Genomic DNA, 18990 nt, shown 5'->3' on the forward strand with positions numbered 1-18990 from the left:
CCAGAATTGCTTCTTAGTCACTATTTCCAACTGCCATGTGCAGCAAAAGAGATAATTATAATGAGAAGTCAATTCTCATAATTACAATTAGTACAACAGAATGTTTCCATTAGCATGGTTTCAGAGCTAAACCTATTACTTTAAAAGCTCCACAGTATCATTATGTCTGCCTTTAGTTGCAAAGTGACTCAGCATTGCCTTGATTTCAGGGAGTGAAATGTGCTCCAGAATTTTTCTCTGTGGTTGTCAGTTATTACTATTAAATCTGTCATGACTGTTCAGGAAAGTATGAATATTTGAGTTGGTTGTGGTTTAAACTGAGCCCCTAGAAAGAGCCCTGGGAACAAAGAAACCCCAGAAATAATTTGTGATACCTAGATGAAGCACCTTGACAATCATGACAAGAGTTTTCTTCATATCTTTAGCTGTCAAGTGGTTGTATGGTAACTGGAACTTAATAAATCAGTGTTTTGCAAATGCAGCCCGTGAGAACTTCTTAATGCAGCCCCTGAGGCACCAGTGTTTAATTACATGGGATATGACTGTGCTGTTGCCATACCTGTAGCCACAAATAACATTCTGCCACTTTACCTCTGGCTGTTGTTAAAGACCAGTTGGATAGCCACTGATTTAATAGATAGATAGATAGATTCTTTATTGTCATTACACAAGTGCAACATTGCACAAGTGCAACGAAATTGGATGCCATCCCTTAAAAACAACAAAAGCAACACAACAACAACAACCAAACAAACCACATTCCAGCCACACCCACACCCACATTGCTTATGACAATGAACTTGAAAACATATGGGGTCAGTATTTTAAAACCACTTGTGTTACATTGAGTTCTGAACTGTTTAAGTAATTGTCTAATGAATATGAACAGAATATGAAGTTTTGAGAGTATGTGTCATGTGTGTTTAGTACATCACAGAACTGGAATATTATACAAATGGAGTAAAGAAAACAGGGCATGAGTGCGTTTTTTAAAAAGTAAACTTTTTACTTTTGGTGCAAAAATTTTTTATCTTATAATTTTCAGAGAAGATGAGCTCGCCAAACCAGCTGTCCAACAAAGACAACGCCAAAACCATTGAGAACACTGAAGAGCACAGCTATAAGCAGGGGGAAAAGATCCGAGCCACCCTGAGGACAACTGAGAGGGATCACAAGAAAAATGTCCAGTGCTCATTCATGTTGGACACGGTTGGTGGCTCCTTGCCAAAAAAGTCAATTCCAGATGTTGATCTCAATAAGCCTTACCTCAGCCTTGGCTGCAGCAATGCGAAGCCTCTCGTATCTGTACCTGTGCCTATAGCCAAAACTACACGCCAGACTTCTCGTACTGATTACCCAGCGGACCGTTTAAAGTTCTTTGAAACCCTGCGGCTTTTGTTAAAGCTTACCTCAGTTTCCAAGAAAAAGGACAAAGAGCAGAAAGGGCAGGAGAGCACTTCCGCTGTTGAGTTAAACCGATCCAATGAACTAATTTGGCTTGAACTGCAAGCTTGGCACGCGGGGCGGACTATTAACGACCAAGACTTCTATCTGTACACAGCCCGCCAAGCCATCCCAGATATTATTGTTGAAATCCTTACTTTCAAAGTGAACTATGGGAACCTCTCCTGTCTAGGCAGTGGCGCTAGTCTTAATGGTACATCAGGAGGACAGTGTAAAGCAGCTCATGGAGCTAATGCTATGGGGTACTCTAGCTACCATGAGCATCTCTATCGCCAGCGGGTCTCATTTGAACAGGTAAAGCGGATAATGGAGCTGCTAGAATACGTAGAAGCACTTTATCCATCTCTGAAGGCCCTTCAAAGTGACTACGAAAAGTATGCTGCGAGGGATTTTCAGGACAGGGTGCAGGCGCTCTGTCTCTGGTTGAACATTACAAAAGACTTAAACCAGAAACTGAGGATTATGGGAACTGTTTTGGGCATCAAGGATCTCTCTGACATTGGCTGGCCAGTGTTTGAAATCCCTTCTCCTCGTCCATTCAGGGACAACGATCCAGAGGATGAGGAGGAGGAGGACGATAGGGGAACCTCGGGGGCGTGCACAGAAGAAAGTGAAGATGAAGAACAAATCTCTCAGGAGAGTGTGGAGGAACTCAGACAAGCCATCCAGAATAATTTTGCCAATAAGCCAAATTTTGACTTTCAGGCACAGGACCATTTGTCAAGAAAGCTTGACAGGCTTGAATCTGAGGACGACTCAACCTGCTGGGCTGTTTCGGAGTGCAGCGGTGAGACGGGGTGCAGCAGACACTGTTTGACCTCTATTTATAGACCGTTTGTAGATAAAGCACTGAAACAAATGGGGTTGCGAAAGCTCATTTTAAGACTGCACAAGTTAATGCACGGCTCCTTGCAAAGGGCCCGAATGGCATTGATAAAGAGCGATCAGCAGTTGGAGGTAGGTTCTGGGAGGAACGGGGGGGTGGGAATCGGTTGTTCACGCTGCTAAAAGATTTTCAGGAAACTGTTCCTTTTTTTCAATTTTCTCTTTGGAAACGATTCTTCTGTATAATACACACATAGTTGTTTTGCGATATGCAATGCCTTGTTAATGAGTCATCTTAATCACTGCAATGTGTTAATGGAGAAGTATCGTATATAAAAACCCAATGTGGAACTCCCATGTTGGCCTTGGAAGTTTGCATGTGCCCTGGCTCCATGTTGGCTGCGTGAGGTGCTGAGCCCTGAAATCTCTCCTTGAAGCTGCTTTGTTAAAGAACAGAGGGCTGAGGAAGGCTTCTCTTCTTGGCTCTCCCATCGGTGGATCTTCAGTCCAGTTTCCTTCCCTCCCTTCTTGTTTGGATCATAGTTGTTACTTACTGCCCATAAAGTCATGGGCAGAGTCTAGAAATGAAGGCTAGACTTTCAAAACGTATTGCTTTGTGTACTGGTTAATGTATGGCAGAGTTAGGGGTCCAGCCCCACAGAAATGAAATAGAAAACTTTCCTGTATTTGTGAAGTGTAGGGAAATAAAGCTCTTATAGGAGTCCTTGCTGGAGCCCAAGTGAAATGTAGTGCATGCTTGGAATCTGTTCAGTTCTGAATTTCAGAATACGGATTGGCATGGAAATGAAACTTAATAACTTATTTCCTTTTTTATTAGGTTTATATTCTGCCCTTTGCCCAAGGAGCTCAGGGTGTTGTGTGTACTTGTTCCCCTACCCATCTAAATTCATCCTCAATGTTTTTTTTTGAGGTGGGCTGAGATACAGTGACCAGCCCAATGTCCCCAAGCCATGGTTTTCATGCCTGAGTGGAGAATTGAATTTGGCTTGCCCTGGTTCTAGTCCAACACTCTTTCATGGGTTGACATCATGAAACCCATGGGCATCCTCCTTTGTCCCTCCCCCTCCCTCCACTGAAATAAGCCTTCTTTAGCTAATAAAAGACTCTTTTCAAGGTAACTGTAGTGTGCTGGACATTATTGGGTGCATGCATTATTGTTAGGAAGGGGAGAGTTACGGTATGCATGTGGGTGCGCATAGCAGCTTCTCAGTTTTGTGGTTGTACCAACAAATGAAGTATGAGTGGCAACCCATTTAATCACTTCCACATTACTATCCCCATTCTTTCAATCTCTTCCATGGCTACTGAAGTATCATTCAGATTACACCAGAATGTCTGTGGTCATCATGGCATTTGGAGGGGGGTTGCTCAAGGACAAATGTGTGTTCTGAAGAAGATAAAGTCTGGTTTAAAGATACTGGATTTTCTTTTATTATAATATATGAGTTTGAGCATATTAATTTATACTGTAAACCTTGTATGGGAATTGAATTGAAAATATACATGTGGGTATGATGCCTTATTGTGCTTTGTATATCAAATTGCGTTTTTAATTTGAATAACCACAGTGTAGAATAAAATTAGAAGGCACATCAAGACGACCCTTGCCTTGAGACTGGATTTGCAGATCATAATTATCTACTATAGCTACTTTCTCAAATTGTCCAAAGAAGGTTCTGCTACTTTTCTGTGCAGTTTTTTCCATTAACAAAATGATTGCTGCTAGAAAGTTTTTCCCATTATCTAATCTGCTCTTCTACAATACAGATTTTTAAAATGTGAATGTGGAGAGATGAGCATCGCTGTTGTGTTAACTACCCAGTGATGGCATTATCATTGCTTATAGAGTTCATACCTTTCAGCTGTTTTATAAAGAATCCTAAGTCTTATGAAATGAAACCTCATGGGATATTAAGAAACCTATCTAACAAGGTCTCATCATCTAATATGATGGTGAACAGTGAGGTGTAAAAAAGAATTGAGGCATTGACTGGTTCCATTTTCCAAATTAACTCACTTCGGAGTCTAGGATTGGAGTAATAATAATAATAATAATAATTAATAATAATAATAATAATAATAATTTTAACAACCAGCCATTGTAAAGGGATGTTTAATATTGAAGTCTACTCCAGGTAAATTTTCTTTATTGTGGAGACATCTTTCTTTAGAACAAGGCAGCTAACCTGTGGCTGTCCAGAAGATGATGTTGGACTCCCTTCAATCCCAGCCATCATAGCCAATTGTCAGGGACGGTGAGAGTTGCAATCCAACAGTATATGGGTAGCCACAGGTTACCAACCCCTGCTCTAGAAGATACTGATGTAGACTTTTTGCACTGTTTTTTGCTCTGCAGAAATTAATAATCTATTTTAGTATATAGAATGATGAAGTTCACATTTTGGCAATGGTGTATTTCTTAGCATGTTCTTTCCTGAAATATTTTGTTTTCTGAAATAATACTATAATGAGAAGCAGTCATCTAATAATAAATGCACAAAATGTCAGAAATGTGTCTGAGGTAGTATAAAGAAAAGCAAATTGGATGTTGCATTTATGAAGACTAAGACAATTACAGTACAATCCCATGCATGCCTACTCAGAAGTCAGGTCCATTGAGTTCAGTGGGACATCTTCCCAGGTAAGTTTATATAGGAATGCAGCTTTGATATGTTTAAATTTTTGGGCTAGTATAATTACATGTAACTGGCTTACTGTGTCTGTTTAAAATTATAAATTTCTGATTCCAGAGAGATGCTGATAAAGTTATTTACTACTTAAGTATGGTAATTTCATATGTGATAATATGGAATATGATGTGCAAAGTAAAAAAAAAAAGACTTTGAGCATTCTGCCCTTTCAATTCTATGACTATATGAATGTTTAGTTACATGAGCATTTATTTATTACATGAGCTGTTGCCATGTTAGTTTCATAGCCTTGGGCGTAAAATAGGTAGTACAGTCATACCTCGGAAATCGAACAGAATCTGTTCCGGACGTCCATTTGACTTCTGAAACGTTCAAAAACCAAAGTGTGGCTTCTGATTGGCTGCAGGAAGCTCCTACAGACAATCAGAAGCCCCATCAGATGTGCGGCTTCCAAAAGAACGTTTGAAAACTGGAACAGTCACTTCCGGTTTTTGATTGCTTGAGAGCCGAAACGTTAGACTCCCAAGGTGTTCGGGAGCCGAGGTACGACGGTAATGTAGTAGTACTACTAGCAGTAGTAGTAGTGGTAATAATAATAATAATAATAATAATAATAATAATAATAATAATAATGCTGATGCTATGAACACAAACTTAATACCAGTCACACTTAGAGGTGCATTCAATCATTCACTGCATACTATTTCTTCCTCAGCTATACATTTTTTAATTTGGATGAACCCATTTAGTAATAAGCAATTAAAATGCTGATATCAGTGGAAATGTGTACATTAACAGGGGTTTCCCTTTTCCTAAAAATCCAAGGAGGAGCAATTTTATAAAATGCACCTCATTTTTATAAAATGAACATTTAAATTTACAGTTACAGATAGGTAGCCGTGTTGGTCTGTCATAGTCAAAACAAAAAAAATTCCTTCCAGTAGCACCTTAAAGACCAACTAAGTCAGTTCTTGGTATGAGCTTTCGTGTGCATGCACACTTCTTCAGATACCAAGAAGAAGTGTGCATGCACACGAAAGCTCATACCAAGAACTGACTTAGTTGGTCTTTAAGGTGCTACTGGAAGGAATTTTTATTTAAATTTACAGTTAGTAGCTCAAGGACAAACTTGTTGCAAATGGCTTTTTAACACATTGATGTAGGTAGCAATTTGTTTAGCGTATTAACATTTTATATTGCATTTGGTGCTGTACAATCACTTAACACAAGTGTTTTAGACATTGTTTTAACACTAGGACTGTTTGCAGATTGGAATTATGATGCTCATTTTAACGTTTACAGTATGGCATAGAGAAACGCAACTATCACAAAATATCCCAACCCGTCCATGCAGATTTTTTAGAGGTGCCCTCATGGAACTTCAGATATATTTTGCTTTGAATATCAATGCTTGTGCTGCATCACAAGCTGCTTTTGAAATCCACTCACTTAAAAGTGGACTTGCTAAGCAGCATGGCATGATGCTGATTTGAGAAAGCTCAAGCGCCCTGCTGGGCATGCAAAGTTAATTGTGTGATTTCTCCTGGCTTGTGACCAACATCTACCACTATAGTTCTACAGGTCTGAAAGGAAAGCCTGATACTTTGATTGAACAAGATTGTTGTTGTTTTAAAGTCAATGTTTGGTGGGGTTTACACCTGATAAGTTATTAAACTGAAGGGGGGGGGAAGTGTTTCAGGTTGTTTGTTACATAGTATCTATTTTTTTGTTAGTTTTCAGAGTACCCAGATCCTATTTTAAGTTCAGATTACGTGCAGTTGTCAAATTCTCCGCCTTCTTCAGATCAAAAGTGCAGTACTGTGTCACGGGAAGAGCTGAAGTCTATGGATTTGCCATCTTTTGAGCCTGCATTCCTAGTTCTTTGCCGAGTCCTTCTCAATGTTATCCATGAATGCCTCAAATTAAGGTTGGAACAGCAGCCTGCTGGGGAGCCATCTCTCTTGAGTATTAAACAGGTTTGCCCACAGTGTTTTATTAACAGTCCTTATTATTTTATTAACAGTCCTTAGCAATAAGTCTTACATTGTTCCACAGAAGGGATGCGTAGGCCAATATTCTATGTACAATTCTAACATTTTGCAAATAATTCTCTGCTAATTGCTTTACCAAAAGTTACAGTAAGATCTTATACCTCTTCTCGCCCAAAAGCCTACAATTTTTTGTAAGCTGCTTTGAGACTCAGGGTGAGAAGCAGGATATACATTTCTTAATAAAGTGATGAACAATTCAGAGGGAAGCGCAGTACTGTAAGCTGCTATTTCTCTTTCTTGTAAGAATGACGACAATTACTGAGGATTCTGTGGAGGGCAAATGTGGTTCTGTCTCTGCTTCTTTGCCAACTAAATTGACTTATTCCTTAGCTTTGGTAAATACATAGCCATCAGCTATATTTATTTAATGGGTTTTAATTCCCTACTCTGTTGCAGGGGCTTGGGTTATAGTATACAGTAAAAAGTTTATCATGCCCCCTCCCTTCCCCACAATTCTAGCATTGTAGCAGGCAAATGTGAAGTTTTATCGGTTTCTTAAATTAAAAAAAGAGTTTTGTGAAATGTTATAAAGCAAACTTTTTATAAAGGTGTGTGGGATTTGAGCTGTGGAGATCTGGGTTCAGATACCATCACTGGTCATTACCATTTGAGGCCTTTCTTGGAGTAAAAAGTGGCTCCATGTTACAGGCTCATTGTGATAGTAAATGAAGAAAGGTTTGTAAAACACTTAGCAGAGTTAATGGTCTGTAGAATTCAACTCTGAAATCCCACCTACTCTACTGTCGTAGCTCTTGTGCTGCTTGGCGATTTTATGTTGTGTAGAGAGGGCCACATGATCTGTTAAAACCTCTAAATTAAATCTATGATTAAAATCTCAAGAGAAACTCTTTTTTAAGCATCCGAATGATTTATTGCTTTTTATGGACTGTTTCCTTGCAGCTAGTGAGAGAGTGTAAAGAGGTCCTGAAAGGGGGTCTGCTTATGAAGCAATATTATCAGTTTATGTTACGTGAGGTGTTAGATGACTTACAGAAGAACAACTGCAACATTGACTCTTTTGAGGAAGACCTGCATAAGATGTTAATGGTAAGCAAGCAATCCTATTTTATAGTGGGTCACTTCTGTAGGCTTCTCTATCGGATTCTTAATTGTCTCACCGTTGTCAGTTTATTTTCATTAGTTTCTCTAGTTGTGCAGGAATTGTGTTTCTGTTTTAACTATGTTGTGCAATATAATCAGGGGTCCTATCTTGGATGGTCCTGAGCTTTGCTCTTTGGAAGCAAAAACAGAGATGAGGTGCTGATTTTTACATATCTCCCTTGGCATCTCACCTACTTCCTAATACATTCTGACGATATTCCATTTCACAAAGCCACCATCACATTACAGGTGGGCTCTGTCTCCATTGTGGAGTCTGGTGAAACAATATGACCTAAATTGCTGTTCTTCCCTTTTCAAGGTTTACTTTGATTATATGCGAAGCTGGATCCAAATGCTACAGCAGTTACCTCAAGCATCTCATAGTTTAAAAAATCTCCTGGAGGAAGAATGGAATTTCACCAAAGAAATCACTCCTTATATACGAGGAGGTGAAGCTCAAGCTGGAAAATTGTTCTGGTAGAAATTATTATTATTGTGATTCTCATGTCCATTTTGCTCAAAATTTTAAGTTTTATTAGCAGGGATTAAAAAAAAAAGTTTTATTAATTGTAAATCTACTCCCATTTAAAAGTATTATTGTACATGATAGAAAGTTCTAAGGTTTGTTTAAAAAACTATCTCCTAAGATTACAGCTCGCTTAAGCAGCTTGCTTTCATGTCTCCCAATTCTGTTGTTTTGTCAAACAGTAGAGTTGATCTTATTAAGAAGCTAGTAAAAGTTGAATATTAAGCAGTGTGTATCTGAACAATTTTAAAATTAATTAGGTCCCCCCCCCCAAAAAAAAAACCTGTATCTGACTGGGGAACAGTTCATTTCATTTATTTTACAAAAACTTTATTTAATACTTTCATATCAATGGCATTCTAATCCTGGAATGCTTTGGAAGTTTTGATGCACAAGCCTCTTTCTGCATTGTCTGTGGGAGTGACAATTGTTTTTTTATTTTGTTTCAGTGACATTGCAGGAGTGCTGCTTAAATCTACAGGGATCTTTTTAGACTCTGGCTTACAAGAGAGCTGTGATGAGTTTTGGGCTAATGCTGATGACAGTGCAGCTTCAGATGAAATCAGGTATTCCCATAAGATATCATGTTACGAATGTCTTTATATGCATGAAAGAAGCAGCATGAATTTATTTTAAAATTGCAGCAGAAACCCATGTTTGTGTATGCTCAGCCTAATAATGCTTGCAGTTAAGGGTGTGAAAATAATTTCTCTGCCTTGTTTTCTTAACTGTACACTTTGTCTTTTTGTGTAGGATGTGTCATCTTCTCAATACCAGATTCATTTTTAGCTTCTTGTTTGTACATATTTGCCTTCTGACTTCTTGATTAGCCTTTTTTATGTGTTCTTCTTCAGCACATTTGAATGCATGTGTGACAATGTGTTGAAATAACTGCATTCTGTTAAATTATTTGTAGGAGGTCTGTGATAGAGACCAGCCGGGCACTGAAAGAGCTGTTCCATGAAGCCAGAGAGAGAGCATCCAAAGCTCTTGGCTTTGCCAAGAGATTAAGAAAGGTAAAAAGAAAAAGTAGTTTTACATAGTGTGCCCAATTCAGCTGCATTGATAGGCTTCTTAACAGCACAGTTAGATAAACACTTGTCATTTTATTCTTAGGACCTTGAAATAGCAGCAGAGTTCACATTTTCTGCCTCTGTGCGGGACTTCCTCAGTGCCCTGAAAGCACAACAGTACATGAAGGTAAAATCAGCCTGGGGCTTAAAGGCATTATTATGATCTCCAGTGTGTGGCATCTTATGCATGTCCAACTACCAAAGTTAGACATGTCTAGCTACCAAAGGACCAGTTCGTGGGGGCATACTTTGCTGAATTGTAACCTGCACTCGGATCATATGATGAAGGGAAGGATAAGATACACTTAATAAATAATTTCTCACTGAGGGGGTAAACCTGTGTCTGGGGTGTACCACTGAAGGTGGGGGCCCAGGTGACTGAATGCTGTTCCTTGGACATACATCTGTGTACTTGGAAAACACCTGACCTCCCTGATATACGTTGTGGGGCAGAGGTGGGTGGCAAGGAAAGGCATCACCTCACTGCCCTCTTTTGCAGCCCACCAGGACACAGAATGTGTCCCATTGTTGCCAAGGCAACTGAGAGGTGTTCCTGTCTTTCTGTGTCGTGTTGATGGGTAATGAAACATGGGAAGACAGTGTGATGCCTAGTCATGCGTTGTCAATACACCCTGGGGCAAGAGCAACACCACTTTGTATGTCTTCAGTGTCAATTTTCTGTAGTCCTGTTCACTGTGTGATCCCCACTGGCTATTATCGTGCAGTGATGGGGGAGACAACTGAGATAAAGAAGCACTAGGTGGTGGTTGTGGGGAGGGATGCAGTTCAAATAGCCATGGAAAAGGTGCGTAATGGTGGTAGTCACTTAGCATCTGTGAAAATCCTTTCACCCTGAGAAAAATGAGTGAAATTTTTCTGTGGTTCTAGGTGTTAATAATTTGGACCATATTGGTTTGTTCCTCAGGTACAGATCCCTGGACTTGAAAACTTGCAGATTTTTGTGCCAGATAACCTTTCAGGAGAGAAATCTATCATCCTGCAGCTACTTAATACAGCTGCAGGAAAGGACTGTTCAAAAGACTCTGATGAGGTTGCAAGCGAACCATTTTTACTTATGACAAAGTACAGAGACAAAGATGATGACACTGATGACAGCTGGAGCACTTGGGAAGGACAGCCTGTCAAAATTGTCCCTCAGGTGGAGACAATTGACACATTGAGAAGTATGCAGGTAAAGAATTTCTGTATTAGTATTCTTCTGATTTGGTAAATGATAGTTATTTATGTACTCCCAACATTTAAGAAATGCTCTGCTTTTCTCACACGTAAGAAAATCGGAAATACTACTAGGGTAGGATCTTAGGTGCTTGAGAATTCGGCCTCTGCATTCTTCATAGGGGTTTAGTTTGCATATGATCCTCATGTTGCAAAAAAGTGTGTATTTTTCAGTCTTTAATGGATTTGAGACTAGGATAAATTGTCAGTATAGCCTTAGATCAGATTGGGGTTGTGATCCAGAGCATGGCGCTTTGCTGAATAAAGCAATTCTTTTCTGAACAGCTTGCCGTAGTACCTAACTGTATATTGCTTTTTATTATTCTACCTTTTTGTAAAACCGCCTTGAGGTTTCTTCTTTGAGCCAGTGTGGTGTGGTGGTTAAGAGCGGTAGATTCGTAATCTGGGGAACCGGGTTCGCGTCTCCGCTCCTCCACATGCAGCTGCTGGGTGACCTTGGACCAGTCACACTTCTCTGAAGTCTCTCAGCCCCACTCACCTCACAGAGTGTTTGTTGTGGGGGAGGAAGGGAAAGGAGAATGTTAGCCGCTTTGAGACTCCTTTGGGTAGTGATAAAGTGGGATATCAAATCCAAACTCTACAATCAAGCCTTGTATAAATTTTATAAAATAAATAAGAAACAATGTTTGAAGCTACAGGATGTTAGTAGAAAATGTACCATTGTTATAATATTAATAAGTTCTTGCACCGGTTGACATATTGGAGAAATCAAACGGCTTTCTTCACTTTAGAAGTATGAAACTAATGTATATAGTGAGCATATAAAGTTTTTATTCTAGCAACAAGAAGTGCATGGAGCTCTCTTGCTCCCACCACTCAGCAACACATTTGCTGAAGTGTGCTTCTGCACAGACTTCATTCCCCAACTTGCACCACAGCTGCGCATACAACTGGAGCTGCTCTCATCCCTCACCTAGCAGCCTCTGGTGCATAGAGGGAGGCAGACAATGCACCAAAATATGTTTATCAATATATAACTGTCTCTAAATTCGTCACAATGAACGTTGAAGGAACAGCCTTGGAAAATCCAGTAGTACAACTGGAGACATTTTTCATAAAATTAGCAATTTTGTGGGAAGAAAAATAGTACCATTTAAAACATGTCAGTTAAGTATTTTAAATTTCAGAATAGCTGTAATCGAATTCACGGTTATAACTTTGGGAACCTGTTTTCAGCAATACCATAAATTAACCTTGTATTCTTAGGTTGACAACCTCCTCCTTGTAGTCATGCAGCCTGTTCATCTTGTGAACCAGAGAAAAGCTGTCCAACAGTTTCTTGAAGGGCTCATCTCTTTACATCAGGAGCAAACATCCAGCCAGCCAGTCATCGCCAAAGCTTTGCAGCAGCTGAAGGTACACATCTTTCTGGTTTATATTCCTCTGGATTGTTAAGCATTCTCGGTCGCTTATAATTACAAAATCTCTAAAGAGGCGGCCGAGGTCTACTTTAAATGCAAGTGATCAGAAAAAGATTGCCATTGAGTTTTGTAAGTTGGAAGTAATTTATACAGCAAGCTGAATGAATTATATATACAGATTGGGAAGTTGTATGTTTATGCACTGACACATGAGACATAGCTTCCAAACAGATTTGAATAGTAAGTAAGAAACTTTATATTGTGCTTTAGGAAAACAGTAAAATGCTGTGCTTGGGAAAACCTTTCTCTTGTAAGGCTTTACTATTTACAAATCACCAGTTTTATCCCCCTGACTTCTACTCAGAGTAGATCCATTGAAATTAATGGATCTAAGATACTCATGTCCATTAATTTCTGGTTTACTGCTGTGGTTACCAAAGTCACTTATCAATGTTTGGTCCAGTGTTCCAGATTTCTAGGGGTTAACCAGCAAATTCTTGGAAGCTGGCCATTGCAATCTGTGTATAGGAAACTGGGTGTGGAATCTTGCATGCACACAAATAGTGGTTGGGTATATGCACTTGAAGAATCTTAATCACACTTTTGATGAAGTTGGCTCTTGCTTAAAAATCACATTTTATTTTTTTAACAGTGCAATCCTATATATGTCTACTCTGATGCAAGTACCACTGAGTTCAGAGGGACTTACTGCCAGGTATATAGGTATAGGATTGCAGCCTAAGGTACCCCATGATATAGCGAGAAGTAGCCATTGAGTATTATCATAAAGTTCCTGTAGAACCATGTATTACATGATTAAGAAGTATCAATTAACTGTGAGTTAATGGTTTTGATGAATTTGTTGTTTGCTTTATATGCTGTTGTATATGATATTATAGATATTGCAATGTTTGTTGTTTTTAAATGCTATTGTGATTGCTGTGAGACTCTTTGAGCCCAGCATTTGCTATTTGAAAAGCAGAATACAAATATTAAATACACAAATAATACTTCAGCAAATATTTTTCCTGTTTTCCAGAGTGATGCATTACAGCTTTGCAATAAGATAAGCAGTGCGATTGACAGAGTTGATCGCATGTTCACATCTGAATTTGATGCTGAGGTTGATGAATCGGAATCTGCCACCCTGCAGCAATATTATCGGGAAGCCATGATTCAGTGTTACAACTTTGGTTTTGAGGTTGGTTCAAGAGAAAAGTTTTGCCTATTTTTTCCCAAGTGGAAGGCTTTAATTTTGTTTCTTCGAAATGAATTTTTAAATGGGTCATGTTTTTTTAAGCAGCCTTTTGATTGGGTAATCACTTTTCACTTCGGAGAAATAGCGTTGTGTAGCTAATAGTAGCAGAATGTTTAGAATCAGACCTAAGGGTTTGTCTAGCCTAGTATTCCATTCTTACAGGGGCCAACCAGATGAGAAGTCCACAAGCAAGACATGAGTGCAATAGCACTCCTCCGCTTGACATTTTATGCAAAAGAACAAAAATGCACAGAAAAATAAAAACAATATATATTTCCCATTATAAGAATGCTTGTTTTGTTTGAAAGTTATGAAACATTGGAGGCTGTGTAGCAAGCACAGCACATAAGAAAATAGAAGAAGACAATTTGCTCAGGTCAAGATTAGACCCATCACAGCTCTTCTCCTTTTGTCAAGGGCTGCTGCTAAATAGCAGTGTTCCCTACTAGGTTTCCTTTTCTTATATATGAAAGGCTCCAGGGAGTTTTAACCCAACAGCCTTTTTATTTATGCGTAACTGCAGTTTTGTATTGCATTGGTTATCAGCAAGTTTGTATGCAAGGTGTTAGAGACATACCATGCTATTCTCTTGCTTTTTTCACAGGGTGGTATCTTAACAAAGTAGTTCCATTTGCACAATGATTTCCATTTGCACAGTGGATCTCCCCTCTCTCTCCTCTCTCCGTCAACAAGATTTAGGGGAGATGGGGGAACACAAAGGGAGGGGAACATCCATTGCACAGCCAGAAGTCCTTGTGTTAATGAACTACTTGGTTGGATACCACCTACAGTGTGTTTATGTTGTACCTATTATTAATTTTGAGTTTGATTATTGGAAAATTTGTAAATCCGGATGCAGAATTTTGAAGTTTAAGAAACATTGTTGTAGCAGTTGAAAATGGCAATATTTATTTCAAAGCCTTGACAGGTGATTTTAATATATTGCAGTACCACAAAGAAGCCATCCGTCTGATGTCTGGGGTATTCAGACAGAAAATTGGAGACCAGTATATCAGTTTTGCAAGAAAGTGGATGAATTATGTCCTTACTAAGTGTGAGAGTGGCCGAGGTACTAGACCAAGGTAATGATTGAGAAATAACTATTTTCGATTTTCCTTCTTTCTGTTTTATGGGAACTTGTAATTTTTAAACAAAGAGCAAGGTTGCTGCCTTGATTACTTTGAAGATTATATTAATGCTAAATACCACAACATGGGTACAAGAATAAGATATTTGAGGTAATCCAAGGCACCAGTCATTTAAGAGTTTTCAGATAAATGTGACTCTCATGATTAGAAAACAAGGCTAGAATTAAGGTTTGTTACACAGTTTAATTAGACTTGATTTTTAAAATTACAATATGGGAAATGCATGCTATAGTAAATAATCAGGATGACTTAGAATATAATCCTCTGCACATTGCCTGCATCAAGAGCTGCACTCAACCTCCAAGGATTCTCTTATAATTCACTAAGGACCTGAAAGTCATGGCAATTTGGTTACGGTTAATTGTGGGTTCCCAAGCATTTTGGCTGTCCTTACTAGGTGTACATCCTTTTCTACATAGCATACACTTCCATTATTTCCTTTGTTGTCACTAATTTGAAAAGATAATTGTTATGACTGGAGATGTTGCAGAGTTTGGCGAAACTTTGCATTGTGGACATACTAAATGTCTGCGGGGAAACTGGGTTGTCATCTAGATCAGGAGTCAGTAGACTTCCCCCTCCCCCCTCCCCCCATGCCCCCTAAATCTGCTCTGGAAGGTTTTGGAAACCCCAAAAATAGGTTTAGGAGGCACATGGAGGAGGGGGGAAGTCCTGTTGTGCCAATGGACCTTGTTCCATGAATACATGTCCCACTTAGTGCTGTGTTGAAACCCATCTTAAGGGTGTTGGGATTGCAGTGTTCTTTCCCTTGCATAGCCATAAAAACATAGCTTCAGGGAACAGAGTCTTGAGTAGGCATTGTTTTAGATTTGCATAGTGTTTGGAAAGGCAATATTTTTGTGTAGCATGGCAACAGAGGTTGTTTTTCTCTAAATAAATAGAGCTGCTTATATAAGTACTCCTGGTTAACCAGTAACTTCTTTCTGCACAACAGGTGGGCAACACAAGGTTTTGATTTCCTTCAAGCCATTGAGCCAGCATTTATTTCAGCTCTTCCTGAAGATGACTTTTTGGTATGTCATTAACCACTCTCACATTTTAAGTTAACAAACACTATTGGCTGCATTTGAGACCAGATAAGGGCTGTTTTGCTGGTGGTTCATTTTATTCATACTTCTTGAATAATATATGTTCCTAAGTTATACATTTCAATTTGTTAAAGATACTGCAGGTGCTTATTAGAAAAACACGGTATTTATTGTTGCAGTGATGTTAATTTTCTATCTTCCAGAGTTTACAGGCATTGATGAACGAATGTATTGGCCATGTAATTGGAAAGCCTCATAGTCCTGTTACAGGTTTGTACCTTGGTAAGGCAGCAGCTACACAGTCTCTTCCTCTGGAACTTTACACCTGTAGTTTGTAGAAATAGAAACATGTCATTGTAAGTGAATTGAATGTGTAAATATAAAACACAAGAGTCACAATAAAAACAAGGATCATCCAGTCATCCAACGCAGTATGTTGGCCTCCTGTCTTCATAAAATGATGACAACAAATCAGCAGGAATGGGGAACCTGAGACTCTCAGGGCGTTATTAGACTGCAGCTTCCATCATCCTTGACCATTAGTCATTCTGGTTGTGGTTGATGGGAGTTGGGAGTCTTAACAACCTGTAAAGGACCAGTGTTTCCCCATCTCTACAATAAAGAATGCAGTTTTTAAACCCCCTCTAAAATATAAGAAGCAGCAGATAATCCATCTTGGCCTACTAGAACAGACAGGTTTTCAGTTTGGCTTGGAATGACATCAGGGAGGTGAGGTGGCCAGATAACTCTTCTCAAGGCACAGCATTCCAAAGCATGAGCACAGCAGCTAATTAAGTCTCATCACATGTTCCCACCACATGTTCCTTTCTGAGCCTCAGGAATTGGCAGTTCCTGTTCAGATGACTTCAGTGAGCATGGTGGTCCCAGGGCATGTTCTGATGGGACAAGAGGCCTTGCTGAAGCTTAAGCAGGCCTGGATCTTGTCAGTGTGTGGATGGGAGATTGTTTACGAAATGCACATGTGCTACTGTGTGCTGCTTAGAGGAAGAAAGGCAGAAAAAGAATAAATAAATAATAGGTGGTCCTTTAGGTGTCCTGGCACTTAAACCGCTTAACTTTAAAAGTAGAAACCAGCACTTTGGATTGGGCCCAGGAATGAACAGGACACCAGTGAGTATAGTACAGGCATAGGCAAACTTGGCCCTCCAGATGTTTTGGGACTACAATTCCCATCATCCCTGACCACTGGTCCTGTTAACTAGGGATGATGGGAGTTGTAGTCCCAAAACTTTGGGGGGGGGGGCGAGTGTGCCTATGCCTGGTATAGTACAATAGTGGAATCACAGGCTGCTGACAATTGGCTTCAATCAACAACCTTATAGATGCTTTCTACAGCAACTGAAGTTTCTGAGCCCTCCTTAAAGGTAGCCCCATGTAGAGCATGTAATAGTAATCCAAGCTAAGGCGCGTGTGACCATGCTCACAAAACAGTGGTGAACAAACTGGATCTATATGGGAAATAACCTTATACAGAATACTTTGCATTAAGTGAAGTTCATACTAATAGCAGAAATTGAATAGCTTTCCTTGAGATTCTTCAACTTAGCCCTGCACACATTGTTGGTGGCAAAGAACAAAAACAAGACTGATCAAACCATTGGTGGGCCTCCTATGAAACTGGTGGGCTACATTGTGCCGGGAGGGGCATGAGGTGTGCAGGCCAGCATGAACTAGAGAGGCCTGCAAGCCAATGTGGAGTCTTGTTGTATATAGAGTGTGTCCTCCACAATTAGCTTGCCTTTCACTGCATAAAATGTATAAACAAGGAAGTTGCTTATGTTGAGAGATCAACAACTATGGCAGGTACAGCTATAAAGTGACAACATTAAAATGACTAGAAGTGTTCTGCTGATACCAGGTTAGGATCTTTTTTGCTTATTGTGGTTGAGCTGGAATGGCTCCTAATAGACCTTTGTCCATTAGGACAAATTGAAGAAATAATGGCATTATTATACTCCATTAGGAGTATATTGAAGAAATAATGGCAGTACTTGAGGAGGAAAAGAAGAAAACTCAAATCCGTGTTTTGCTTAAACATCAAAGATGCACTTGGAAGAGTGAACAACTTCAGTCCAAACAAGTCCAGGTTAATTATGAAAGAATATATCTGTAGTCAAGCTAAATATTTAAATATACAGAGCAAGTCCCATAAATTGGGAGTTGTCTTGTGGCTTAAGGAAGCCTTTGTACTTTTGCAAAATATCACACACACACACACACACACACACACACACACATTTTCTTAACTATTTGTACACTAAATGACATATAAATAGGAATAGCTTACTTACTAGTGCTTGCTTTTCCATAGCCCACTACATCTCCTGGCTACTAGCCTGCATATACATTGGGCTGACCAATCTCTTAAGTCTGCTTCTCATGGGCTGGCAGGCAAATCTGAATGCACAGTGAGCCACATCAGTTGCTATTTGAGAAAATCTCTCTGGGTCGATTTCATCCCAGTTTCTTCCACTTCAAACAAATTGCATGAACTGGACCTCCATTACAATGATCCTGCATCAAATGTGACATGCATGTGTTGACTGTTCTCTTCAATCATCTGAATGCCCTCCCTCTGCCTCTTTCTGCTTGTAGCTATTCATCGGAATAGTCCCCGTCCTGTGAAAGTACCTCGATGCCATAGTGATCCCCCAAATCCTCACCTCATCATCCCAACACCTGAAGGGTTCAGGTATTAAAAGCTTATCCAGATCCTTACTGCTTGTATTCTAGAGGAAACTGGTGTTTCTGAAGTTGTTCAAGCAACTTTACCATTTGAGCCTTGCTGTCTGCCTTTATCCAAAGGAGATAAAAATAATTCCTATGTGCCAAGCCCATGATAATTTCTCCCCTTTGAAAAAATGCATAAAATCCCACAGTGATTTTCCTTATTGTTATGAGTTCTGTGAAGAATGTCATTGCTTCTCTGTAACACCATTTTGATAAGTGACATAGCCTTTCTCCTCTATATCTGAACAACTTTCTGAATTTTATTATTATTTGTTGCTTTCTTCTGTTCTCCATGATATGTGATTCAGTAATATGCTACTACAGTGCTGGAGCTAGAGGTTTGTTTTGTGTGTGTATGTGTGAGTTATAAAAAGCAGCAAGAGCAAGGCAGCTCTTTCTTTCCATCTCTGTCCACCACAGTCCTATCCTACAGTTTCTTGAACCTTCACTTGAA

The 18990-nt window shown here is 39.4% G+C and overlaps 2 protein-coding genes across 10 annotated transcripts in view; both read left to right on the top strand.

Annotated features, from left to right (window-relative positions):
- The window catches only part of ACAT2 (acetyl-CoA acetyltransferase 2), an 833137-nt gene that overhangs the window by 432559 nt on the left and 381588 nt on the right, over positions 1–18990 (top strand). The gene's annotated exons all lie outside the window — the stretch shown is intronic.
- Positions 1–18990, top strand: part of MAP3K4 (mitogen-activated protein kinase kinase kinase 4) — a 73020-nt gene that overhangs the window by 38355 nt on the left and 15675 nt on the right. For 5 of the 9 annotated variants that reach the window (XM_083732028.1, XM_083732031.1, XM_083732024.1 and 2 more), the window contains exons 3-16: positions 1046–2421; positions 6695–6937; positions 7913–8059; positions 8433–8590; positions 9089–9205; positions 9556–9655; positions 9756–9839; positions 10638–10904; positions 12176–12325; positions 13370–13531; positions 14537–14670; positions 15692–15770; positions 15989–16067; positions 18402–18498. In XM_083732028.1, coding sequence (XP_083588154.1) covers positions 1051–2421; positions 6695–6937; positions 7913–8059; positions 8433–8590; positions 9089–9205; positions 9556–9655; positions 9756–9839; positions 10638–10904; positions 12176–12325; positions 13370–13531; positions 14537–14670; positions 15692–15770; positions 15989–16067; positions 18402–18498 — 3188 coding nt within the window. In that variant the 5' untranslated portion in view covers positions 1046–1050. The remainder of the gene's footprint in view (positions 1–1045; positions 2422–6694; positions 6938–7912; positions 8060–8432; positions 8591–9088; positions 9206–9555; positions 9656–9755; positions 9840–10637; positions 10905–12175; positions 12326–13369; positions 13532–14536; positions 14671–15691; positions 15771–15988; positions 16068–18401; positions 18499–18990) is intronic. The other 4 variants (XM_083732032.1, XM_083732030.1, XM_083732025.1 and 1 more) reach the window with 1 other exon arrangement.

The sequence above is a fragment of the Podarcis gaigeae genome (genome assembly GCF_964106915.1).
Source record: "Podarcis gaigeae genome assembly, chromosome: 3".
NCBI classification, from domain to species: Eukaryota; Metazoa; Chordata; class Lepidosauria; order Squamata; family Lacertidae; genus Podarcis; species Podarcis gaigeae.